Source organism: Biomphalaria glabrata, chromosome 13 (assembly GCF_947242115.1).
Source record: "Biomphalaria glabrata chromosome 13, xgBioGlab47.1, whole genome shotgun sequence".
NCBI classification, from domain to species: Eukaryota; Metazoa; Mollusca; class Gastropoda; family Planorbidae; genus Biomphalaria; species Biomphalaria glabrata.
The window spans coordinates 35,128,521-35,153,690 of NC_074723.1; the positions used below are offsets into that span (position 1 = coordinate 35,128,521).

Here is a 25,170-nt window from a genome sequence, read left to right on the forward strand (position 1 = left end):
AAAAAGAGGCCTTAGACCCAAGGATTCCTATGACGACAAAGCTAAAATTGATTAGCGCAGGGGTTCTCAACCTGTGGATCGCGACCCTCTTGGGGGTCGATTGACAATTTGCCAGGGGTCGCCAAAGACCATTGAAAAAATGGATTGTTTTTGTCTATTCTTCATTTGCTGTGTGTGTGCGGGGGAGGGGGGGGGTCGCGGCTAAGTGGGGGATTGTAAAAAGGGGTCGCCGAGCATAAAAGGTTGAGAACCGCTGGATTAGCGCAAGTGCCGAGGTTTCCTTTTAAAAAAAAAATTACTTGGCCCCACACCAAATAAAAGTATGCAGAGTGCTAGTATCGTGCCTACTATCAAGAAGCGATGCTTCCTGATGGAGATAATACCTTGATAGTCATATCGAAATCAACGTCTAAATCTTTATATTTTTAAAAATAGTTTATACTTTAAAATATAAAAAAATGGAGAATGTGATTTAATTATCTTATATTTAAACAGACAGAAAAAAAAAAACAACGAAAAAAAAAAAGCAGTGTTTCGCTAAACACTCGGAATCTTATCTTATATATTATAGACGTTAATTAAAAAAAAAAGATAATTACGTCCTACGCGTGTTCCTTGGTCAATCTAATCATACATGTTAATCAATGACTTAAATTATGCCAAGTCACTGGTTTTCCTAGCTGGCTCAGGCAACCCCTTCCATGCTCTAATAGCATTAGGGAAGAAGGAGCATTTGTACACATTTGTCCTAGCATATGGAACAAGGAACATTCCTTTATCTTTGTGTCTTTGTTTTTTTTTGAGTTTGAAGATTATGGCTTAATTTTATATATATAAGTATTGTTACGTATTTCTGAATCTTCTGGCTAGATGTACTAGTAGGCACACAAATAAAAACACAGCAAAGATCTTGACGACTCAACTTTCAGTTTCATATAACTTTATTGACTATTAACTCTAACAATTCGTCACTGTAGCATGTAGCGTAGAAGCACTAGCGGATCCAGAACTTTGGAGTGGGGGGGGCGATTTTTTTCCAAACCTAACCCTAACGCCCAGTAAACCCTAACCCTATGCATAAACGTGCACACACACACACACACACACATATATATATATATATATATATATATATATATATATATATGAGAATTTTAAAAAGCAGCATTACTCAACCTTCGCCGAAAAAGTGGGGCAACGCTATAAGGTTCCCTAGTGGGGTTTGGGGCAAAGCCCCGACGACAAAAGCGTTTTCTTGCATTCTTCACTGCAGAAACGCATTCTCCTGACATCTAAAGCTTACTATTCATCAATGGAGTTCGGGGCGAAGCCCCGACGCCAAAAGCGTTTTCTTGCATTCTTCACTGCAGAAACGCATTCTCCTGACATCTACAGCTCATCATTCATCAATGGAGTTCGGGGCGAAGCCCCGACGACAAAAGCATTTTCTTCTATTCTTCACTACAGAAAGGCATTCTCCTGACATCTACAGCTCATCATTCATCAATGGAGTTCGGGGCGAAGCCCCGACGACAAAAGCATTTTCTTCTATTCTTCACTACAGAAACGCATTCTCCTGACATCTACACCTTATATTCATCAATCAATGAAGTTCGGGGCGAAGCCCCGACGCTAAAAGCTTTCTTGTATTCTTTACTGCAGAAACGCATTCTGCTGACATCTACGCTTACTTTTCATCAATGGAGTTCGGGGCGAAGCCCCGACGCCAAAAGCGTTTTCTTACATTGTTCACTGCAGAAACGCATTCTCCTGACATCTACAGCTCATTATTCATTAATGAAGTTCGGGGCAAAGCCCCGACGACAAAAGCATTTTCTTCTATTCTTCACTACAGAAACGCATTCTCCTGACATCTACAGCTTATTATTCATCAATCAATGAAGTTCGGGGTGAAGCCCTGACGCTAAAAGCATTTTCTTGTATTCTTCACTGCAGAAACGCATTCTCCTGACATCTACGCTTATTATTCATCAATGGAGTTCGGGGCGAGGCCCCGACGACAAAAGCGTTTTCTTGCATTCTTCACTGCAGAAACGCATTTTCTTGACATCTACAGCTCATTATTCATCAATGTAGTTCGGGGCGAAGCCCGAAAGGACAAAAGCGTTTTCTTGCATTCTTCACTGCAGAAACGCATTTTCCTGACATCTACAGCTCATTATTCATCAATGAAGTTCGGGGTGAAGCCCCGACGCCAAAAGCGTTTTCTGGCATTTTCACTGCAGAAACGCATTCTCCTGACCTAAAGCTCATTATTCATACTATTAAAAAAAAAGGACCTTTTGAAATATATTGTACTTGAAAGATATTCTAATATGAATTTATAGGCCCTTAATACATTGCAAATAAAACCGATTTGTTCCTTGAAAAGATAAGATACCCCACATATTTAGATTTTGGCTTTGAGGATCGCCGCCGAAAAAAAATTATTCGATAAATAATATTCAATAACATTGTAGTATAAGTTGTGAGTTATAGTCCCAAATTTATTTAACTAGAAAAATATCAGATTGAGTAAAGGTTGGGAAAAGGCGACTATAAATGTGTTTTTTTCGGTTTAGAACTCATCTCAATCATGATTCTTATACAGAAAACTTTCGTTTGAATTCTAACTTTTCCAATGCAAAGTCTTTCTTAAAATAATTATGATAAATTCATGTGAAATTACATAAACTCTGGAAATGGGAGGGGCGGTAGAATGAAAACGATTAATCCTCGCTCCTTTAATAATTTCTGCTAAAGTTTGCATTTGGCATTAAGAATAAAAAAAAGTAGGGCGACTCGATATAAGAATTTAATTTATAGTATATATAAATTATATTAGTGGCAGATTTTTTACATTTTGAAATTTCTAAACTATAATACTAAAAGAAAAAGTATTGGTTTGTCCGATGGGGGAAATGCAATTGCATATATCGCCCTTCCCACCTGGTGCAACCCTTTTTCATTTAAATTTACTAATGATAAAATTTGAGATTAGAGTATGGTACGACATAATATACAATGGGTTCACATATTAATACGTAGTTTATATTATATAGATATTCAACTAATTTTGTTCACAAACTATGATTCTCCATAAAAATAGGACCGCCCCCCCCACTCAGAGGGCTAGAGTGGGAAGGGCAGTACATGCAATCGCCCTCCCCCCAACCCCACCGAATCGGCCAAGATACCAGAAAGGGAGCGACATAATATAAAATTTATATATTAATTCAACTAATTTTGTTCACAAACTATGATTTCTCCATAAAAGTAGGACCGCCCCCCCCCCACTCAAATGGTTTAGGTGGGAAGGGCAGTAGAGGTATTCGCCCCCCCCCCACCCCCAAACGGTAAACAGGGAACGACATAATATAAAGATCAGTTAAACTATCAATAACAAGTTTTAATCATATAGATATTTAATTGATTCTGTTAGCAAGCTGTGATTTCTACAAATAAATTGGACCGCCCCCCCCCTCTCGAAAGTGTATGGGGGGGCGGGATTGATTCCATTGCCCCCTCCCGACTCCACCAAATCGGTTAACATACTAGAGGAGGGGGCGAAATAATAAAAAAATAGGTTGAAATATAAATAATTAGTATATATTATTAACATAAGTAATAAATTTGTATACAAATTGTGTGAATTCTATACTAAAATTCGTCCATCCCCCCCCTCGGGGGGGGGGGGGGGGAGGGTCGGCCGAGTGGGGGGGGCGATCGCCCCTACCGCCCCCCCCCTGGATCCGCCAGTGCGTAGAAGACTGTACAATATCTGTCAGTTTACAGTTAGCTATATTTCGTCGCAATTCATCTCTTCACTTCGTTGCAATTCATCTCTTCTCAACTTGCATCGAGCCGTATTCCACAGAACAGACCAACGACACACTTCCCAGTGTCGCTCCAGGTCTCCCAAAGCTGAACCAAGTCGTACTCAAGTCTACCGAATCAGAGCCGCACACGTCTTACATCGACTGTATCGACTGTAACGGCTCCCTCACGACTGACTTTCACATTAACTCTCTGGCTTATATAGAGTCCCTAATCGCTTGTCCAAAGTTGCACAAACACTGCTAGTATCATCTGCAACAACACGTGAGGAAACGTCACATCCTGTCTTTATTTATACATGTAGATTCCAGAGAACACCTGCTGCAGTGTCATCAAGCCGGGGTCACACGTACTGACCTCTATCTGTCACTGTTGATTAGTAACGCCCCCTTCTTAGATCGGTTCGTCCCCTGGAACAACACGTGAGGACACGTCACATCCTGTTTTGTTTATACACGTACATTCCAGAGAACACTCGCTGCTGTGTCATCTCGCCGGGGTCATACGTTGACCTCTACCTATCACTGTCTATTGGTAACACTATTATATTGCTACCTTACTTTCAAGTCTTCTACGCTGAAGGGTTTCTAAAGTTAGTGATTTAAACTTTATTTTTTAAATTTGAATATTTGTTATGAATCTCACTGCTCTTTATTGTATCTGATCTAGTTTTCGAATGTACAAGGCGTTATGGAAACACTGCTCTACACTATATATGTATATATCGTCTTACTCAGATAAACCTATTCATCATACAGGAAAATCTTCTATTCGAAAGATCGCTGTCTGTTTTCAGCGCCTCTTGCTACTGTCTTTTTAGTTTCATTAAAACAATTATTCCTGTTTCTTAAACTGTAATCATGTTATGCAGGGCTGGTCTTAGGCCACTGCAACCTATGGGGCCGCAGTGGGCCCCGTACTTTCATAGGCCCCGCGCGATGCGAATTCTAGGTGTAATTTATTAAATTAAACCATTTAACTAATTATTAAAAGGTTCCAGGAATTCTTCTAAAATTAAAAAAATATAAGAAAAAGTCATGAAAATGTCCTGAGATTATTAAAATCTTATAAATTCCTTAACCCAGACAAAATTGTCATTTCGAGGTGTCATTCAATATGGAAAACGCCAATCCTACTCGCTAGTCGATTTTAAATCTAAAATGCAAATCTGAATGTTTATCTTCTTTTTGTTGGAAAACTATTATCTACTGTAGATGGCTCGTAAAGTTAATTTAACAGTGATTTTGTACTTAGTAAAGAATGAATAAAATGCAAAGACGAATGTATTTTCTAATAGGCCTACAAAATCGTATTTTCCCCTTATTATTCTTATGACAACCCAAATTAGGCCCCCGCGCAATCCGTTTCGCATAGGGCCCCGCAACCTATAAGACCGGCCCTGATGTTATGGCTACAACGTTTTCTATCGTGTGTGGGTCTGCAGAGTTGTAAAAAAAAATGTTTGTAAAATGTTTTACATGTTTCGGATGTTCCTTCAGAGTTGAAGATAGTTTACTTCCTAGTCCAAACCTCCCGCAGGACGACGGGGGATGGGAGCGGGCAGGGTTGGAAACCTGGACCATCGATAAATCTGAACGACAGTCCAGCGCGCAAACCGCACGACCAGGCAGCCATCCAGTTGTTGGTGAATCAGAGGATTGTATGCGTCTGTTAGTGCGGGCGAATTACCTACTACTTGTGCTGAGTTCAATTTAATCAGCACACGAACAAGACACAAGAATTAAAAGACTGTAAAATGACTCAATAAAATGTCGGACATGTTTCCGATGTTCCTTTAGTGTTGAAGATAAACTACTTTCAAGTCCTAACCTCCCGCAGGACGACGGGTGGTGGCAGCGGGCAGGGTATGAATCCGAAACAATCGAGACAACAGAAAGACAGCGCGCTTAACGCAAGACCAGGCAGCCATCAAGATGACTTTTTTTAATCTGTTGGACCGTTGGGGCACCATGCAAGATTTGTCGACCGTCTTTCTCCATTCCTCTCTGTCTTTTGCCTCTTTCAATGGCAGGCCCGTTCATTCTTTGACTTAGGATACTTTAATACAGTCCGGGAACTATGTGAATGATGTTTATCCCATGAAAGCCTATGCCACAACAAAAGCTATTTCTAAGCTGCCTTCTCGGTTTTAAAGTTGTGTGCAGTCACTGTCGATCGATCGCCTAAGGCGTCGCAGATAACTTTACATTTAACACTCAATTATTAGATGACAGTCTACAATGCCAAATATGGGGGGGGGGGGGGGGGGGAGGACCTATCATTCCATTGGGTAACAAGTCAACTCTCTTCGGCTCCCTTCTCCATGGACTCGCTTTACAGACTCCCACGTCATGGCGTGATATTTACTCTAAGGACGTCATTCTCTCTACACATTCATACTACGGACTCTACGTGACCCACAACACTTACTTACATCTGTATTGTGACGATTGGTACGATAGGCTAGACATGAACCGGGTGAGTTGATTTTGTTTTATTGTAATGGATTACTAGTTGTTACGATTATGATGCCATGGTTACGATATGATTGTTAAGATTGATACGATATGATTGTTATGATGATTTTTACGATATCATCGTTACAATTGTTACGATTATGATTGTTTACGATTACGATTGTTTACGATTATGATTGTTTGCGATTATAATGGACCTCATTCACCAACCGTAAACAAAAAACATTTAGCTACGTGGTGCTCTATCTCTTCTATACAATTTACGATCTCATGTTTAATTCATGATGGTTGTCACGTGACAGTTTTTTTCCATTGTTTTATCAATAAGATCACGTGACTAAATGTTGTTTGTTTACGATTGGTGAATGAGGTCCATTGTTACGATTACGATTGTTTCCGATTATACTGTTTACAATTGTGATTGTTACGATTACGATTGTTTTCATTATGATTATGATGATTATGATTGTCACGAGGTGCCCACATCAGAGTATCGGTTTAACTCAACTTTTTTTTGTTTTTTTGACAGTGTTGTGACTTTGACACGCGTATAAAATGTAAATCGCCCACAAATTGACACAGATTGCCTCCCTTTTATACTTAGATTGATGTGTCATTCGATTATACTTTGAATGAATGTGTATTGCTAAGTAAGTGTTTTGTATTGATTCAAACAGTGTTTATATTTATGTATCAGTGCATGTTGGTAAGAAAGATGGCCAGTGTTATAGCTCTCTTTTTTTGGAAACAAGGAAGTTAGAGATCTAGTTGTTTTTTTTTTTAAACAATGTCTAGGGCAAGGCATGCTCGGAATTTACTGTACATTTATAAATATAAACTCCCGTTAAGCTTGATCAGCTTCTCGTAACACACACTTTCAAATTGACACCAATATACACACTTATTTTCGCCTTCGTGCTAATTGAGCTACACAGTTCAACTGAGATCCCATGCATACATTCAGCCTAGACAGCAGGTTATTTGATTGTATTTCTGTCGCCCTTCGAGTTATTACCAGTTGTTGTTTTTTTTTTTTGGGGGGGGGGGGGGGGGGTTTACCTGTGCCCATCCTTGTGTTGGGTATGTAGTTTGTGACACGAGTGGCTCAACCTCCTGTTGGAGTCGTCATGGATACGTCGCTATTCTCTCTCTCTCTCTCTCTCTCCCTCCCTCCCTCTTTCTTCCTACCTCTCTCTCTCTCTGCCTTTTTCTTCCTACCTCTCTCTCTACCTCTTTCTTCCTACCTCTCTCTCTCTACCTCTTTCTTCCTACCCCCCTCTCTCTCTACCTCTTTCTTCCTACCCCCCTCTCTCTCTACCTCTTTCTTCCTACCCCCCTCTCTCTCTAACTCTTTCTTCCTACCCCCCTCTCTCTCTACCTCTTTCTTCCTACCCCCCTCTCTCTCTACCTCTTTTTTCCTACCCCCCTCTCTCTCTACCTCTTTCTTCCTACCTCTCTCTCTACCTCTTTCTTCCTACCCCCCTCTCTCTCTAACTCTTTCTTCCTACCCCCCTCTCTCTCTCTACCTCTTTCTTCCTACCCCCCTCTCTCTCTACCTCTTTCTTCCTACCTCTCTCTCTACCTCTTTCTTCCTACCCCCCTCTCTCTCTACCTCTTTCTTCCTACCCCCCTCTCTCTCTACCTCTTTCTTCCTACCCCCCTCTCTCTCTCTACCTCTTTCTTCCTATCTCTCTCTCTCTACCTCTTTCTTTCTACCTCTCTCTCTCTACCTTTTGCTTCCTAACTCCTCTCTCTCTCTCCCTCTCTCACCCGCATAAGCACAGAGAGAGGGAGAGAGAGAGAGGCAGAGGGAAAAACAAGAATCGAGATTTAAATCCCTTTAGTTATTCTTTTTAAATTTTCCACCAGCTGTGAAATACCTGCACGGTCATGCCGTTCTCAGATCACGTGTTTGGATATTGTAAGACGCCCACAAACTTTCATCTTGTTGAAGAGATATTTTGTGGGTCTCTTCTGAAGTTCTGAGAGAGAGAGAGAGAGAGAGAGAGAATGTGGAGAGAGAAAGAAAGAAAGAGAAACAAAGATGGACAGTAAAGGTGCAAAGTGTTTGTGTGCCATGGAAACCATACATGTTTGGGTTTGGAGACCTATCACATGGTCTCGGAGGCTCGACACCCGACTCGATCAAACATGTGTTTACTGAGCCCTAACGGCAGACAAGCAAAGCCCATCTCCTAGATACCTCCCCTCCCCCCCATCTCTTCACAAATGAGAGAGTGGACCGCAGCGCACCGAGCATGTTATAAGCGTGGGAGGTGACCTATATATATATATTGTTTTTAAAATAGTTACCTGTGTACACGAGTAGGGGCAGAGAAAGGGGGTTGGGGGAGGGAACATAGCAAAGGAGACAGTGAGGAGGGAAAGCTATTGAAGTGTTCGTAATATGAACCTGAGAATGAATTCCTTTTCAATGATCTATTCAGAGTTTACCAAATTTTTGCCTTAACAAAACACTTCGACGTTCTGATTACTTAGCGGAACACTTTGTATATTTTTTTTTACAAAGCTTAAATCAACTCACTCTGTCTGTCTGTCGTGTGTCTGTCTGGCCAAAAGTTTGAAAGTTTTTACACGTTATTTTTCGACACCCAATCTCGGATCAAGCCTGAAATGTTGCACAATTATTTCTTTTATGTGACAACACAAGCATTTTTTTTTCTAAAAAAAAAAAAAATAATTAGTCAATTAGTTTAACCTAGTAATGCCCAAAATACGGCCTGCGGGCCAGATCTGACCCTCGACGTGGTTTCATCATTTTTTTTTTCTCTAATGGATTGGTACCATGGCTTTTAACTTTGTGCGTTTAAGAGATGGGACTCTGACTGTAGAATCTGCAAGAAAAAGTAAACGGATCTTTACTTCTTTGTGGAACATTATAAAAAGCCAACACGTTTGTTCTATAAAGAAAGTGTGGCTGTTTAAAAAAAAAAGAAAATATAAAAGGTATTCTTGGTATGAGCCGCGACTAAAAGATTGTTCAACTACGGGGTACTAGATCCACAGGTTTTTACTTTCTAAAAGTTTCTGGTTAATTTCATGTCGTGTTTCAATCTTTTTGTTGATGTGGCCCGCGTCACGAAGGTCGGAAATTAAAATGGCCCGCAGGATGAGCAAGAATGGGCATCACTGGTTTAACCAATTATTGGTAAAAAATTGGGTTTGGTATCTTGAGCAAGGGAAAGAAACCGTATCTGACAGATGTAGAGGCATGAGTTGAATTAGTCATCTTGATGACTCGAGCCCTGAGTGAAAAATAGGATGAGACTTTAGAAACAATTGATAACTATGTTCATATGCTCTCCATTAGCAGAGTGGTTAACGTGTTGGTTTCAGTGGTGAGTTCGAATTCATGCCATTCCCCACTTTTTTTTTTTCATTTTTATAAATACGTTTTATTGTTATTCCAGATCTATTACAAACTTAATTACATGACTAATCCAAACCAATCGATACAATTACTGAATTACGCTTATTAATATAATTGGCTGAGTGGTAAGCGCTCGTCTTCCGAACCTGGGGTCCTGGGTTCAAATTACGGTGAAGACTGGGATTTTGAATTTTGGAGTTTTTAGGGCGTCCCCTGAGTCCAACCAACTCTAATACCTGAGTTTAGTTGGGAGAAGTAAAGGCAGTGCTGGTCACATGACACCCTGCTCTTTAACCGTTGGCCATTGAAACATGACCTTGACATCACCTGCCCCATAGATTTGCAAGGTCTGAAAAGGAAACGTTACTTTTTACTGAAACTTTTTTTTTATAGTATTTTTTTTAAATCTTGTACTTGTTTGTCTTACAGTTTGAGATGAACGCACTGTTTCTTTGTATGCTGTGGATTGTCTCCGCGGCACAGGATGACTGCAAGGGAAAAGCTGACAGGAAACTTGGAATCTGCCAGCCTTGTACAGACTGCGCGGAAATGGATGTGAACAAGTTCGTTGGCAAGCCCTGTGGTCCGTCTGCTGATACAGTGTGCTGCCCCAGGCCCAATATGACAGTTGAAGGAAATGAGTGCCACGAGAGAGACAACTTAACTACCATATCCTATTCCACAGTGGGTGAGTGACATTAAAGATCGATAGTATTATTAGATTTGACTGCCTTGTAGTTTTTACTTTATTCGATTCGACCATATTCATATTACAGAAACAAAGCCCCCTCCCTTTTGCGGTCTTTGCGTTCTATATATATATATGGCTCCTTTTGTCTCGAAAGGCAATGGATGCGCCCAAATGAGTCACTGGTTTTGGCTTAATCTTGAGACGGGGCAGAATCTGGTGTGGCTAGTCAAGCCACTTCTAGAGCGGCAGACTTTGCCACACTTCATACATGTGTATGCCTCTGATTCAGGGCTAGCGGACAGGGCAGCCTTCTTTTTTCCCCTCTTGATTTAAGGCCGCTTCAATTCTTTTGTTCTCAGTGAGGGTTGTCCCAGCACGCACAGTCTGTCTCCATGCACTCCGGTCTTTGGCTTTGTTTTCCCACATACTTTCGCTGATGCCTGTGGCTCTCATGTCTCGCTTGCAGACATCTCTATATGTTAGTCTTGGGCGGCCCTTGGGTCTGACTCCTTCCACAAGCTCAGCATATAAGATATCTTGCGTTCTATAGGGCAGATGATGTAAATGTTAAATTTCTTTCTTCGGCTTATGATAAAGATGTCAAGTGGCAATCACAATAACCACATCACAATTTGCTTTCACCAGGTGCCCATTAGAGTTGAGTGAACTCAGGGGCATCTTAAAAATTAAAAAAATTTCAAAAGCCCAGTCTTTACCGAGATTCAAACTCGAGACTTGTTTACAAAGCCAAGCGTTTTTCCACTCACCACGCCCCACAAGCATAGTTAAAACATGTCTATATCGCTGTTAGCTAATGTGGGTTCTAGGCGCTACCAGAACGTAAAAGATTTAACAAAAACTAAAACCAGCATTTACAATCAAAATTTAAAAAAAAAATAGCCTACATAATGAAAAGAACGTCACATTTATTGCTATATCTCTTAATACTGCAACATTTATTCCCCTTTTCTATACTAATCGATATTAATTAATTACAACTAGTTGAATAAATAGTGCAAAGTGTCAACTTGATCCGAGAATGGGAAGTGGGAGAAAAAAACTGTGTAAGAGAACGACGCATGAGGTTTGCGGGACATGTTCTTCGACAAAATGAATTACGCATAAGAAGAATTGCAATGATATCCTAGTACAACTTGACGCCACTCATTCACGGAGGTCCTCATGGCAGGTGGGAAGAGGCTTCAGACATTACCTGTGACAGATTTTTATGGAAACAGCTTGACGTCAAATGCTCCGAACAGCAATGGGAGGGTCTAAGTCAGTAAGAATAGCACATTAGGTTTTTGAAATAGAACTTTTTAATAGCAGGAAAATGCACTGTAGATACCTCAGAATATGCATTTTGTTGGCTTTCAATATCAGAAATAGCGCTTGGCGGCGGGGCTTCGCCCCGAGCTGGGGGAGCTCCTAGCGTTCCCCCAGACCTCCTTGCTAATAATGGCGGGGAATCTAGGATTTTCCCACTAACTCATGGAAGAATGTATTCTAGGGCACAATAATCGTCTTCCGAAAGAATGAAGGGTCAAAATGTAATAAAGATTATGTACACACACACACACACATAAATACAAATTTTAAAAAATCGCGGGAGGGGGGGGGACCCCTCCCCCCCTGAAAAAAAATCCTGGCTACGCCCATGACTAGCATTACGCTTTACGCTTCTCGTAATTTTATGTCCTAATTACTCTGTATTGCTGTAACAAAGCTTTCTGTTTCAAGGTAGAAATGCCCTGCCTTGAGCCATGTTAATATTTTTAAAATTATTATCATTATTGTTATTGTTGTGATTATTGTGATAGTAAATGTGATTGTTTTGTCAGGCCCGTCCTGTTATTGTAACCCAGTAACCCACATTGCTGGCATGCCGAAAGAATGTGCTAATTTACAGATAGGGGGTGGGGTAATTGAATTCCTATTAAGCCTATATATATGGACGATCTAACTTGAATAAACCAGCATTTAAACAGACAAGAAAGTGTTTGTTAGTCTCTACTAGCCTACTTTTACAATTATTATAAATGTTTCTGTCCATTTAGAACCTAGAGAAATGACAACCAGCAAGACGACTCAGGACGAGAAGAAGCCCAACAACGAGAGTTCACAGAACCAGATTTCACAGATCGAGATTTCACAGAACGTTGCCCAAGCCACAAGACTGAACATTTTCACATTTATATTTTGCTATTTCTTTCAAGTACTGTTTTATATCATTATTTATTAATTTATTTTATTTATTTGATTACTTTATTTATTCATTAATATTACTTCATCAATAAGATTGTATCATTGGCCATTGTGGGGGGGGGGGGCCTTCCTTCAGGGAATAACACCAGGAGAAAGCAGAAGAAGCAGACAGAGAAAACGATAGGAAGTCAACATCAGAGAGTGGCAAGGGGCTCTACTCTAGGCGAATGACAGAGCGCAAGGGAAGACAATATAATTAACATGTAGGCCATCAAGTAAATTAGCCTCTCTAAAAAAAAAAAAATAAGCAAAGTGTTCCGCCAAATACCCAGAATGTGCGAAGTGTTCCTTCAGGGAATAACACCAGGAGAAAGCAGAAGAAGCAGACAGAGAAAACGATGGGAAGTCAACATCAGAGAGTGGCAAGGGGCTCTACTCTAGGCGAATGACAGAGCGCAAGGGAAGACAATATAATTAACATGTAGGCCATCAAGTAAATTAGCCTCTCTAAAAAAAAAAAAATAAGCAAAGTGTTCCGCCAAATACCCAGAATGTGCGAAGTGTTCCTTCAGGGAATAACACCAGGAGAAAGCAGAAGAAGCAGACAGAGAAAACGATGGGAAGTCAACATCAGAGAGTGGCAAGGGGCTCTACTCTAGGCGAATGACAGAGCGCAAGGGAAGACAATATAATTAACATGTAGGCCATCAAGTAAATTAGCCTCTCTAAAAAAAAAAAAAAAGCAAAGTGTTCCGCCAAATACCCAGAATGTGCGAAGTGTTCCGTTTAGGAAAAGGTTTGGGAAGTACTGCTCTGCGGGATCTCAATGTTGCAAGTTGTAGTGACCAGCCTGCTCAGATATACTTTGTCTTTTCGTGTGGGTGATATCGACTGGGAAGTAATCCTTGTTAGATTAACGGGCATTTAAACATTTTTAGAGATAGTTTTTTTGTTTTTTTTTTTAAAGGAAACCTCAGAATTTGCGCTATTCAGTTTTAGCTTTATCATCATAGGAATCCTTGGGCCTTAGGCCTCTTTTCTTTGCCTCTTTTTTTGGGCTTTATGTGACTCTTTTGTGGGCTTTTTTTATATGTTTTTATTTCTAAGTTATCATAATTCACAAGTATTTAATCATAGACATATTATTCATTGTCTGGAATATGTTTTAAAATTCATATTTGTAATGGTAACCAGGAACTTTAGAAAACTTGATTGATATAATAATAATTTATTGATATTTTTTAGGTTTCTTTCGTTTTAAATAAAACATCATATACTACTAGTTGCACTTTGTATTTGGCATCAAATGTAACTCTTGCTTTCTATGTTCACAAAAAAATAAAATTATGCCTTAGGACAAACAAAATAATGTTTTCATTAATAATTCTTTGTTTTAATTTCTTTCTTTGTTCATGTAGTACTTGTAGCACATCAGTACTAATTTGCTTATATTTGTTTCATTTCATATTGTACTAATGCTTGGTATAGTCTAGTCAGAATACGTTATGCACCTTGATTTTGCTGCCTATACGTGTGGTATGCGCTCTGGCTGTGATTCGGTAGTATTGAAGGCCCCGGGTTCGAACCCTTCCATCCCCTTGCGGAAAGCTTGTGCTAGGGTGTGTTTCTCTTCAGAATCTAAAAACCATGCGGACTAAGAGTTCAGCTCTCTAAATAAGCACATCGATACTTCAGGTGAAATTTTACAAATAGGCCATAATTGTGTCACTACATCTATGCAGTAAGGACTTATCACAAGTAATAGTGTCTTTACACTCAATGCAGTAAAGACTTATGAAACGTAATAGTGTCTTTACACTCAATGCAGTAAAGACTTATCGCAATTAAAGTTGTCTTTACACCCAATGCAGTAAAGACTTATCACAATTAAGGTTATCTTTACACTCAATGCAGTAAAGACTTATCACAATTAAGGTTCTCTTTACACTCAGTACAGTAAATGCTTATCACAAGTAAAACAATCTTTACATGTAATGCAGTTCAGACTTATCACAAGTATTAGTGTCTTAACACTCAATGCAGTAGGGACCTATCACAAGTTAAATTGGCTTCACATTCAACGCAGTAAGGACTTATCACAACTAATAGTGGATTTACACTCAATGCTCTCCTGCTTGTTCGTATTTGCCGGTAAAAAAATTTTCCGGTTAACTTTTTTTTTTTTTTTTGTTATTTGCTCATCTGTGCTGTGACTTTCTTTCAAGGTGACTTCCCCTTTACTAAAGCAATTATACCTGATTCGTTTCAGTCATCTCCCTTCATCACAAGTTTTTAAATGTATTTATTCTAACTAGTTAAATTTTTTCCCTCTAGCTTCTGACTTCTATGTCTATACACTATAGTGATCGTTTAATAACGAACATTAATAGGCAAGAAATCTGTTTTTTATAAGGTCGTTGGCTTGTAGCATAAAATCTAACTCACTACAAAAAACACGTCCTTTCAGTCAGGCATTCTGGAGTTGTCTGTCCTATTTAATACAGCTGACGACAATGCCGCTTGTCTTGCACCATTCACAACCAATCTCTAACCACTTCCCACCGTCACTATAGCAACACACACACACATACTATAACAACCAGAAGACACACGTGGGGCTGGACTAGACACATAATGCCAAGAACAAAGGAAAATATAGAACAAGTAGGTTCTGGTTAGAATCCCCAAGAGAAGAGAAAGGATTGGATACCAAAACAAACATGAAGAGCGTTAGTTGACCATGAAGCCAAGATGGCAGGATGGACATGGGCCCCGCTGAGGGGAATCGCCAAGAACGGAGTCCAAGAAGCCAAAAATGACAGAACATGGGCCCAGCTGAGGGGAACTCCCAAGAACGTAGTCATATAAGCCAAGATGACAGAACATGGGCCCAGCTGAGGGGAATCGCCAAGAACGGAGTCCAAGAAGCCAAAAATGACAGAACATGGGCCCAGCTGAGGGGAACTCCCAAGAACGGAGTCCTATAAGCCAAGATGACAGAACATGGGCCCAGCTGAGGAGAATAGCCAAGAACAGAGTCCGATGTCGAGGTACTGCTACGGCCCTTTGCTCCACTGGGAGTTATAAAGATTAACACTACACATTATCAACATATCAAGAAGCTATCACCGAGTCGCTAGTTAGTTTGTAGCATTATATATACACGTCCGTTAACTGACCCAAACAACTAAAATTTTTTTTTTCTCTTACCTGTTAAACCAGTCTGGCAGCCATCTAGACGTCGTGGGTTCCAATCTTCCAGAGACAAAACAAACTGCCTGGCAGGTACGTAGACCTCGGAATTCCTTATTGCAATCCACGGTCAGAAAAACGTGAGAACATTGTGATATATATTTCTAGAGGAGGACAAACTTGACTACAGATGTCGTCCTTAGGTCATCCAAAGAAAAACACAAGAATCTAGGTTTACATAGTCTTACGACTAGAGTATTAACTCTTTCTCTCCTAACTGACGATACCAGCGTTGATTCCATCAGAATGTGGTAAATAATTACGGAGAGAAAGAGTTAAGAAATTAGTTATTAGACGGCATAAATCTATATAGGATTAAATCCTCGGCTATAGATATATGTCAATAAGAAATATGTAGGTCGCTGCTGGGGCTGCGTAGCCACGGTAAATACTGCATTCCTCATTAATCCTCGGACTCGACGTCAAGTCTTATTATTATAAGAAAACACATATCTGTAGAGATGAACAGTTTTGATATATAGAGCCAGCGGAAAGATTTAGAAGTGAAATAGTTACTTGAATCACTTCTGTGCAAAAAGACCCAGCAGTATAAATAGATTATTATTTTCAAGAAAACTTACAAAAGCATTGAAGCAAAACAAGTACCCCACCCCCTTCAACAGGCTGGTATTTTATAAGATTGACTAGCTAGCGAATCAGTGTCAGCTTCTTGATAAGTTGAGAGTTGAGAGTAGTTTTTATGCGGAAAAACTATAGAGAGCTAGCTTTTTATAAAGCTGATATCAACTCTGTCTGTCTGTCTGGTAAAATGTTGGAACATGTTTTTGTCTCCCATTTTCGGATCAAGTTGAAATATTGCAAAATTATTCATTGTACCTGACATGGCAGGAATCACTTTAAAAAAACAAACAAAAAATATTTTTTTTAAATTAGTTAATTAATTGTTGGGGTTTTTTGTTTGCTATTCGAAAAATGGGGAATAAATGTTATTAATGAGTGATGTTGATGTATTTATGGATTTAATCCCTTTATTACGTTTTCAAACATTTTTTTCTTAAGTTGAAATTTTGCATAATTATTTATATTCGATGAAAATACACGAATCAATCCAAAAACTAACAAATTAGTTAATCAATTAGTACCAATTAAATTAATTTTGTCTTATATAGCAAAAAGGGAGCTAAACCCTGTCATTTTCAAAATTAAATTGCAGTAATTAGCGGTTCTTTCCCTTACAAAAGTTGTTGTTTATCTTTTTCCTTTTCCTTGTTTTGTGCATACGATGTACAGAAGGAAAGAAGTGTAGAAAAGCTATGTATTTAAAATGTAAAATTATAAGTATCATTTCCCCTATCAGACCTTGCGATCTATAGCGCAGATGTGGCCCACGGTTAACGAGGGTGTCTTGTGGCCAGCACACCGACCAACCACCTTTAGTGTTCTCAAACCAACGTCAGGTACTCATTAGAGGCGCCCGAAGGTCCATAAATTAAACATCCCAGTCTTGGCCAGGATTCCAGACGAATTGAGACAGTGTTCTATTTATAGCTCATTTCTTGTTTATTCAGTTGGCACGGAGGTGCAATGTAGCGACCTTGACATTGGTTATCGTCCACTTCTGCAAAAGATTCAGGCAGGTCATAGGCTAAAGGTGACAGGCCAAAACACATTAGAGTAAAGAGTATGTATTCCAAATATATACCCTCAGTCCTAACACATCGTATTGTATGCAGTGTTTAAAGAACGCGAATTTTCCAGAAAAAGGATTAGGATACAGAGCTAGGTCACGTCTGAGGAATCCCCAAAACCATCTTACAATATTACTTCCGGTATTTTGAATACAGTCGTCTAATCTGATCATGTATTTCACAGACCTACAACGTATTCAATCTCTGAGAATGTCAACACTTCCTGGTGCAAACGTGGCCTTGAACTTGTTCTAGAATGTACAACAGACGCCATTGCAAGACAGGCTCTAGACTGGAACCCACAAGGCTGGGGGATCAAAACAAACATCAGGCCAAGAAGCAAAGGCGGCACCATGGACAAGGACCCATGGGAAATTGACCAGAAAGAGTCCCGATGGCGTAATACTTTTTTCGGCCTATGCTCCGCAATGAGTCATAAATATCAAGTCAAGTCACAGAGACAATGAATATGTAAAGGTCATCTGTTTCTGTGGCCCACGGCTTATCGAGGGTGTCATGTAGCCAGCACAACGACCAATCGCCTTTACTTTTTTTTTTCCATCTAATGTCAGGTACCCATTAGATCTGGATGGACTCTGTGGACCCAGAGGCGCCCTTCAATCCCAAAGTTATAAATCTCAGTAGTCACCAGAATTCGAACCCGGGACCCCGATTTGGAAGCTAAGCGCTTTACCGCTCAGTCGCCGCGCCTCCATCCAGCAGTAGCAGGACGGCTTTAACAAGTTCGGGGCCTGTGAAAGTGTTATTCCGAATGACTCTTCCTCGTGATTTCTCGCTGTCCTCTCGTCACTTAGAATGCATTCTTCGCCAAGCAAGCGTGACAGAGGTGTCAAAGAACAATCTAGCTCGGTTGAATTGTTCAGAAACCTATGTTATCTTTCTAGGGAAATAATGAAGCACAACCTAGCTGTATACATATTTTTATTTTTCTCGGAAAAAAAAAAGTATATCCCACAATTACTTGTTCGTTGGGCGCCGGTTGTAAACTAAACACTAGAGCTAGTCAACATTAAGTGTGATCTAGTGTTGATGGATTTATAGAAGACGTTTCGGACTTATAGAAGTTATGGAGTTATATATGGAGTTATAACGGTAAGAAAAAAAAACTTAAGACTTACTTACTTACTTACTTACCGACATCTGCCGGTCCCTAGCGCAGGTAAGAAAGGGTGGCGTGGGGCTAGCGACCCCACCCTGTAAAACCCTAATTGCTACAGAAGCGATACACGTTAAAAACACACACACAAAAAGTATTTTAATAATATTTAATTAAATTAAGATAGATATTTGATATAAATGTAAATATATATATAAATATTAGGACTCAGATACATATAAGAGTGTAAGAAGGACATTTCTTTATTACTATTGTTTGTTATATTTTTTTAATTTTTTAAAATTATTTAATATTTTTTTTTTATATTTTTTTTTTTTTAGGAAACGTCAGTATCGTGGTTTTTAACTAAGTATTTAGATCATAGGAGTCTTTGGGCTCAATGCCTCTTTTCTTTGCCTTTTTTCTTTGTCTCTTTTGTGGGCTTTCGTTTTTGCTTTCAGCACTGTAGACTTTCAGTTTAGTAGTTATGCTGAGTCCTCTCCGAGTTTTTAATATCTGAAATTGTCTAGTAGAGTTGTGCGTCGCTCTTGGAACTCTAAGGCCAGCAAAAGCGAACAAAAGCTCCCTTCCACCGGCGAGTTCCTCCTTCCCGCCACCCTGTCCGACGGGGGGTGAGACTCTGGGGTTTTAAACTTAGAGTTTCATTTTACGTTCACTTCTAGTGGACACGGACACTCCGGACTTCCGGACTAGTGACGCATCCCCGCACAGTGCAATGAGGATACTCTCGTACCCTCTTAGGCACTCCCGCAGGGAACCTTGTTTCGCCACCTATTTGGCCTAGTCGTCCCTTCTCATAACCGTTTCCACCCCGGCTGCCACGATGAGGCTGGGCAGCAAGCCCGGGAGTTTTTTTTTATATCGGCCATGGCCATATTTTATTAGTAAGCATACAAATTAAATAGTTACATTTTAAAGTACAACGATTGCGAACATGGCAATTCAAACAGTTACATTTAGGTTGTCATAATATTTTAACGTTTTAAATTGCTTTGTATATGGCATTATTTTTTTTCCAATAGCATATAATGAATATTTTTAAAATTTAAGGTTCTTAAAATATATGGGGTGAGAATGTCAACAATAGGTAATTAAATAGAAACAATCAAAGAGTGAAAGTAGAAACTTAAATGATATTAAAACATTTTAAACATCGTAGTCACATTTTTTTCCACTTTGTCTACATTGCTTATGGTTGTTTCCCTTGTGCTTTGCTACATTACCCCAGTTCTTTATATTAACTTCTATCAAACGTGCATACACATCTATGTGTGTACACACTTATGCGAACATAGGCATTTAAACATTTATAGCGTTTCTTTTGTTGTCTCCCTTCATATGACAATTTTGATTTCTTCCCTTGAGATTTGAAAAAACTACTTCCTCATCATCAAGGTGGAAATCCTGTCTGCTTTTTTTTTTTTTTGGTCACAGGGGCCAAATAGAGTCGTACTGAAAGTTATTTTATATGTATCTATATATATATATGTGTGTATATAAAAAAAAATTTCCTTGAAGTCTTCTTTATTAAGGTGTCTGTCTATATTGTTGGGTTATTGAGCTATAAATAGTGTAAGAGGAGAGCAATCGATTGCAATCAGCTTATTCTTGGTTTAGAACTTTTTGTTTATTAATCGTATACAGTCATCTACACCACCAGCGGTCTCTGTGGGTGTATCCGGGTCTTAGGTATTTGTAAACAGACCCAGTCGTTGATAGTGTAATAATAACATCTTCCTGTTGTTAACTTTTTGCTGAAAAGATGTATTAGTTTAGTGCCGATAACATGTCGTTTATTTTACTATGAGATTGTGTTGACAGTACACAAGTTATTTTTCCTTGCATGCTTATAGCAACAAATAAAACATAATCGCTTGCCGGGAAAAGATAAAATGACTAAAGAACACTAAGGAAACTTCTATACTCTTGCTTTGTTTTTTTTTGTCAGTTATATGAACCTCTTCAAAACATTAAAAGTTCCCCAATGTCATCTGTTTCTGTGGCCCTACGGTTAACGAGGGTGCCATGTGGCCAGCACAACGACCAACCGCCTTTACTTTTCCCACAACTAATGTCACGTACCCTTTCTAGCTGGCTGGACTTAAAGGCACCCAAAGATCCTGAAATTAAAAATCCCAGTCTTTACCAGGATTCGAACCCCGAACACCGGTTCGGAAACCGAGTGGTAAAACGCTTGGCCACCGTGCTCCCCCCTCCCCCCCCCCCCCCCGCTTTCAAAACATTAATTCAATTAATTCGGCGATTCCCAAACACATCATCACTTTGACATAAAATTCTTGCGAATCCACTGTTTACAATCTGTCACGCTCCAGAAAACGACGTCAAAAAAAAAAACACACAAAAAACCCCACACAAAAACCCACACAAAAAAACCCACAAAAAAAACCCACAACCCCCCCCCCCCCCGAAAAAAAAAACCCACAAAAAAAACGTCTTGTCCTCTTTCTAGGACTAGTTCATTATCTATAATTAACGCGTTCTTAGTATGTGACCCTCTTTGACATGATCGTTTCTGGAACAGGGGTCAGCGCGCGTGTGTGTGTGTATATATATGTCTATATATACTGTCTAATTGATGTTTACTTCTGACGGTTTCTTCACCATGATGTAATGAGAATTTATGCCTTATTTCACCAGAGTGATCAAACGGTTTTGATCTCTATGCGGGACATTCATACTCTTTACATTATACTTTATATATTAGATTCAATGCAAATTAATCGCTATTACAAAGGATTCTTAGATGTATATAGGACAGCGGTTCTCAATCTTTTAAGCCCGGCGACCCCTTTTACAATCCCCCACTCTGCCGCGACCCCCCCTACCCACACACACATACAGCAATAGAAGAATAGACAAAAACAATCCATATTTTCGATGGTTTTAGCCGACCCCTGGCAAATCGTCATTCAACCCCCAATGGGGTCGCGACCCACAGGTTGAGAACCCCTGATATAGGAGGAGTGGTCTTTTTATTTTTTTTTTTATGTTGCTGGATTTATTTTACTTTTTTTTTTCAGGTCCTATTTTTAAGTTGTCAAGTAAGCAAAGAAAATGAACACCGTTGTACTCGTCTGCATCATTGCTCTTAACAGTGTCCTGGCGTTTCGCGGGCGTGTACACTGCCCTCTAGGACAGTTCCAGGATGTCTCCGGAGCATGTGTGCCATGCCCAAACGGATCCTATCTGAGTGTGAGCGCCAATAACGAGAGTCACTGTCAACCGTGCACGAACGAGCAGCCGGCTCACGCGGTGGTGGAACACCTGTGCAACTCTACTCACGATGCCTCGTTTAAGTGCGAGGACGGTTGGTTTAACACTAACGGTCAGCCAGTAATATGTCAGGTATGCACGAAATGCCAGGACGTTGGTCAGTATGAAGCCAAGGCCTGCTTCCATAGGCACGACGCTGTGTGCTGTCCTTACAAAGACATGACTTTAAGAGCGTTCAAGGGAAACCGACCGTGTCAGACAAGATCCAGTAACAAAGGCTACTGCTGCTTAAGTAAAACGCCTCACCAGATTACTTCAAACATGTCGTTATTACTGATTATTTTGCAGCCGACTTCCTTTGAAAGTAAGACTTTAATTCTTATTTAGAAGTTTTACTATTTTAATAAATCAATATTTTACTGAATAATCAATTAATATATAACTCAAAGTGCATAAACAAGGAAACTTAGACAAAAGAGATAATAATAGTAAACAGGGTCTGTTATGAATCATTTTCACAAAGCTGATATCTTCTTCTTCTTCTTAAACTGTCAGGTAGAGTTGAGACTTCGGCTCTTGGAACTCTAGGCCAGCAAAAGTGAACATGAGCTCCCTCTCACCGGCCTGAATGAAAACAGTGTACACTGTTCTATCTGGACGGCGAAAAAGTAAATCTTAATCGACCACCGTCGGACAATTGTTATGCTTGCCCTGGTTGTGGCAAAATATGCAGGTCACAGCTGGGGCTGCGTTGCCACGGGAAATACTGCATTCCTCATTAATCTTCGGACTCGGAGAGAAGCCTTGTTAGGTCAACTATCGACTCCCTTTGTCTGTCTGGCCAAAATGTTTGTACAAAAATGTTATTTCCCTGACACCTATCTCGGATAATTATTTCTTTTACCTGATAAACAAGAGTCAATTTAAAAAAAATGTTAATCAATGAGCTAATTAGCTAATTGGTAATAAATTACTTTGTTTGGTATGTCAAGCAAGGGAAAGAAATAGTATCCGACTGAAATGGTAGTACAAGCTGAATTAGTCCCCTTTATAGATTGTTTTCAGAGGCTTGTTTCCAATTTAATTACGTGACTAATCCAAACTAATTGTTACACCTAATATAAGCTTTGTTTGTTTGTTTGTTTGTTTGTTGATACTTTTCACTACTTTCTCTTCTTAACCGAACATCTAAATAGTTTGTGAATGATATACTTGAAGACAGGGCCGGCCCTAACAATTGCGTGGTCCTATGCGAAACGTATTGTAAGTGGCCCAGTCTGGGCAGGAATAAGCATAGTGTCAAAATTAAGATTTAGTATTTTAAAATATATTCGTCTCTGCAATAATTTTTTATTTAATGAAAGCTGGCAGTGTAGTTTTTTTGTTTAATTTCAGGAGATTTCCAGGACTTTTTTGCTTGCCCTGGATGTGGCAAAATATGAAGGTCACAGCTGGGGCTGCGTAGCCACGGGAAATACTGCATGTGTCATTAAACTTCGGACTCGAAGACAAGCCTTATTATTATTATGTTTTAATTTAATAATCTGCACCTAGAATTAGCGCGGGGCCTGTGCAAGTGCGGGGCCCAGGTTGCAGTGGCTTAAGTCCGTCCCTGCTTGAAGAACGGCTATCGTTATTTCGTTTCGCTAAAAAGAATTCAATTAAAATTTTAGTTCTGACTTTTTCTTTCTTTTCCCTAGATGCCAGTCTAATGTGTGCCAGGAACATGTATTTGGACACCCATACAAACAGTTGCAGGCCTTGTGATCCATGTTCCTACGTTGACCTCGACATGCACACTCAACAATCATGTGACCTCTGCTCCGAGGGAAAGAATACGTCACGCCTGGTCTACTGCCCAACACGATGTAGGCAAAGCGAAGGCTTGAGCCTTGCCCAGCGATTTGGGCTATCTTTTGTGATTCTATTGGCCGTCCCTTTCGTTTTGGTGATAGCAATATTGGCACTTCTAAAGAATTGCCTTACCCTAAGCCTACCTGGAGCTACAAAGGCTGATCAAGAAACGGAAACAAAAGAATGTCTCAATAAAAGTCATTAACCATAACAGCCTTATGTAGACTTTTTATAGCAATAAATTTTAAAGAATTAAGATCAGCAGGTCTTGACAGTTCTTGGTAGATATTTGATATATCCTAATAGACCTCAGTAGAGTTCTGTAAACACATTAGAATCTTCGTAGCTCCTGTTTGGTGTTCAGACAGCTGTTACATTTTTACAAAGCTTATATCAACTCTGTCTGTCTGTCTGTCTGTCTGGTACAAGTTTCGAACACGTGATTTCTGCCACTTGCCATTCTCAGATCAAATTGAAACTTTGCACAATTCATTTTTGCTAACAAAACATAAATCAATTGAAAAATTAACCTGTCAACTAATTAAAGTAAAAACAAAAGTAAAGTTGCCCTTTCAGACCTTGCGACCTATAAGGTAGAATCCGTAGATGATGTTAATGTCATCTGTTTCTGTGACCCAGGGTTAACGAGGATGTCATGTGACCAGCACAACAAACAACCACCTTTACTTTTCCCCAACTGGCTAGAGCGAGGTGGACTAGGCGCTATAAAGATCCTGAAATTAAAAATCTCAGTCTTGACCAGGATTCGAACCCGGGACCCCGTTTTCGAAAGCCAAGCACTTTCCACTCAGCCACCGCGCATCCTATTTTGTTAATTAAATAGTGAAAATGATTATTTTTTTCAATATTGAAATGGGGAAAATAAATCTTACAGTACTGAGATATACAGCTGTAAATGTGGAGCTATTCCGCTTAAATAATCAACCCTTTTTTAGAAAAAAAAAACTAAAAATTTTCCACAAACATGTCATAAACGCATAAAAAAAATCGTCAAGAAAAACAGAAGCCATCCTCTGCAGATTCATTACGTCTGTGGGCCATTTTTGGGGTTCGCGAATAGCACCCTGTTTCGGTGCCTGACATGGTCCGAGGACAGTACAAGTAGTTTGACTTATCACATGTCACTAACGTAAGTCTATAGAACTTGTCATCAGGTTTTGTTGGTATTCCCGATTGAGATCGATAAAGTTTCGCGGGATGCAGCTCTGTTCAGTGCATTATTTGACTTTTTGAAAGCCTGCCTGCTCTTTTCTAAGCCCTTTGGCTGTAGGTCTGTAGTCGTGGAGATAGAAGACAGTGATAAACAGTTTAACTGGGTGATGTCGTCCTTATGTATCGGTATGCTAGGTTGCCTTTTTAGGGATCCTTATCTATCTATCTATCTATCTATCTATCTATCTATCTATCTATCTATCTATCTA

General features: G+C 39.7%; 3 protein-coding genes across 4 annotated transcripts in view; 2 read left to right on the forward strand and 1 right to left on the reverse strand.

The window, feature by feature from the left end:
* LOC129922258 (ATP synthase subunit a-like) overlaps positions 1 to 18,402 on the reverse strand; it is a 45,423-nt gene extending 27,021 nt beyond the window's left edge. The window contains exon 1 of one of the 2 annotated variants that reach the window (XR_008774194.1): positions 15,812 to 16,425. The gene's annotated coding sequence lies outside the window, so the exon portion shown is untranslated. Of the gene's footprint in view, positions 1 to 15,811 lie in introns of both variants that reach the window. The other variant, XM_056007403.1, reaches the window with a different exon arrangement.
* Positions 6,146 to 13,558, forward strand: LOC129922260 (uncharacterized). Its single transcript, XM_056007405.1, has 3 exons — positions 6,146 to 6,315; positions 10,135 to 10,393; positions 12,454 to 13,558. Exons 1-3 carry the CDS (start codon positions 6,307 to 6,309, stop codon positions 12,636 to 12,638), a joined length of 453 nt encoding a protein of 150 aa, XP_055863380.1. The 5' UTR covers positions 6,146 to 6,306; the 3' UTR covers positions 12,639 to 13,558.
* A 66-nt stretch (positions 18,403 to 18,468) lies between the features above and the next one.
* Positions 18,469 to 23,939, forward strand: LOC106066823 (uncharacterized). Its single transcript, XM_013225914.2, has 3 exons — positions 18,469 to 18,615; positions 21,682 to 22,238; positions 23,575 to 23,939. Exons 2-3 carry the CDS (start codon positions 21,716 to 21,718, stop codon positions 23,931 to 23,933), a joined length of 882 nt encoding a protein of 293 aa, XP_013081368.2. The 5' UTR covers positions 18,469 to 18,615; positions 21,682 to 21,715; the 3' UTR covers positions 23,934 to 23,939.
* Positions 23,940 to 25,170: the final 1,231 nt, after the last annotated feature.

Bases quoted from the DNA above. Each gene is read 5' to 3' on its own strand.
- LOC129922260 (XM_056007405.1), top strand. The intron at 10,394-12,453 runs GTGAGTGACATT...CTGTCCATTTAG, and splicing joins CATATCCTATTCCACAGTGG to AACCTAGAGAAATGACAACC.
- LOC106066823 (XM_013225914.2), top strand. From the start codon at position 21,716: ATGAACACCGTTGTACTCGTCTGCATCATTGCTCTTAACAGTGTCCTG. The intron at 22,239-23,574 runs GTAAGACTTTAA...TCTTTTCCCTAG, and splicing joins GCAGCCGACTTCCTTTGAAA to ATGCCAGTCTAATGTGTGCC.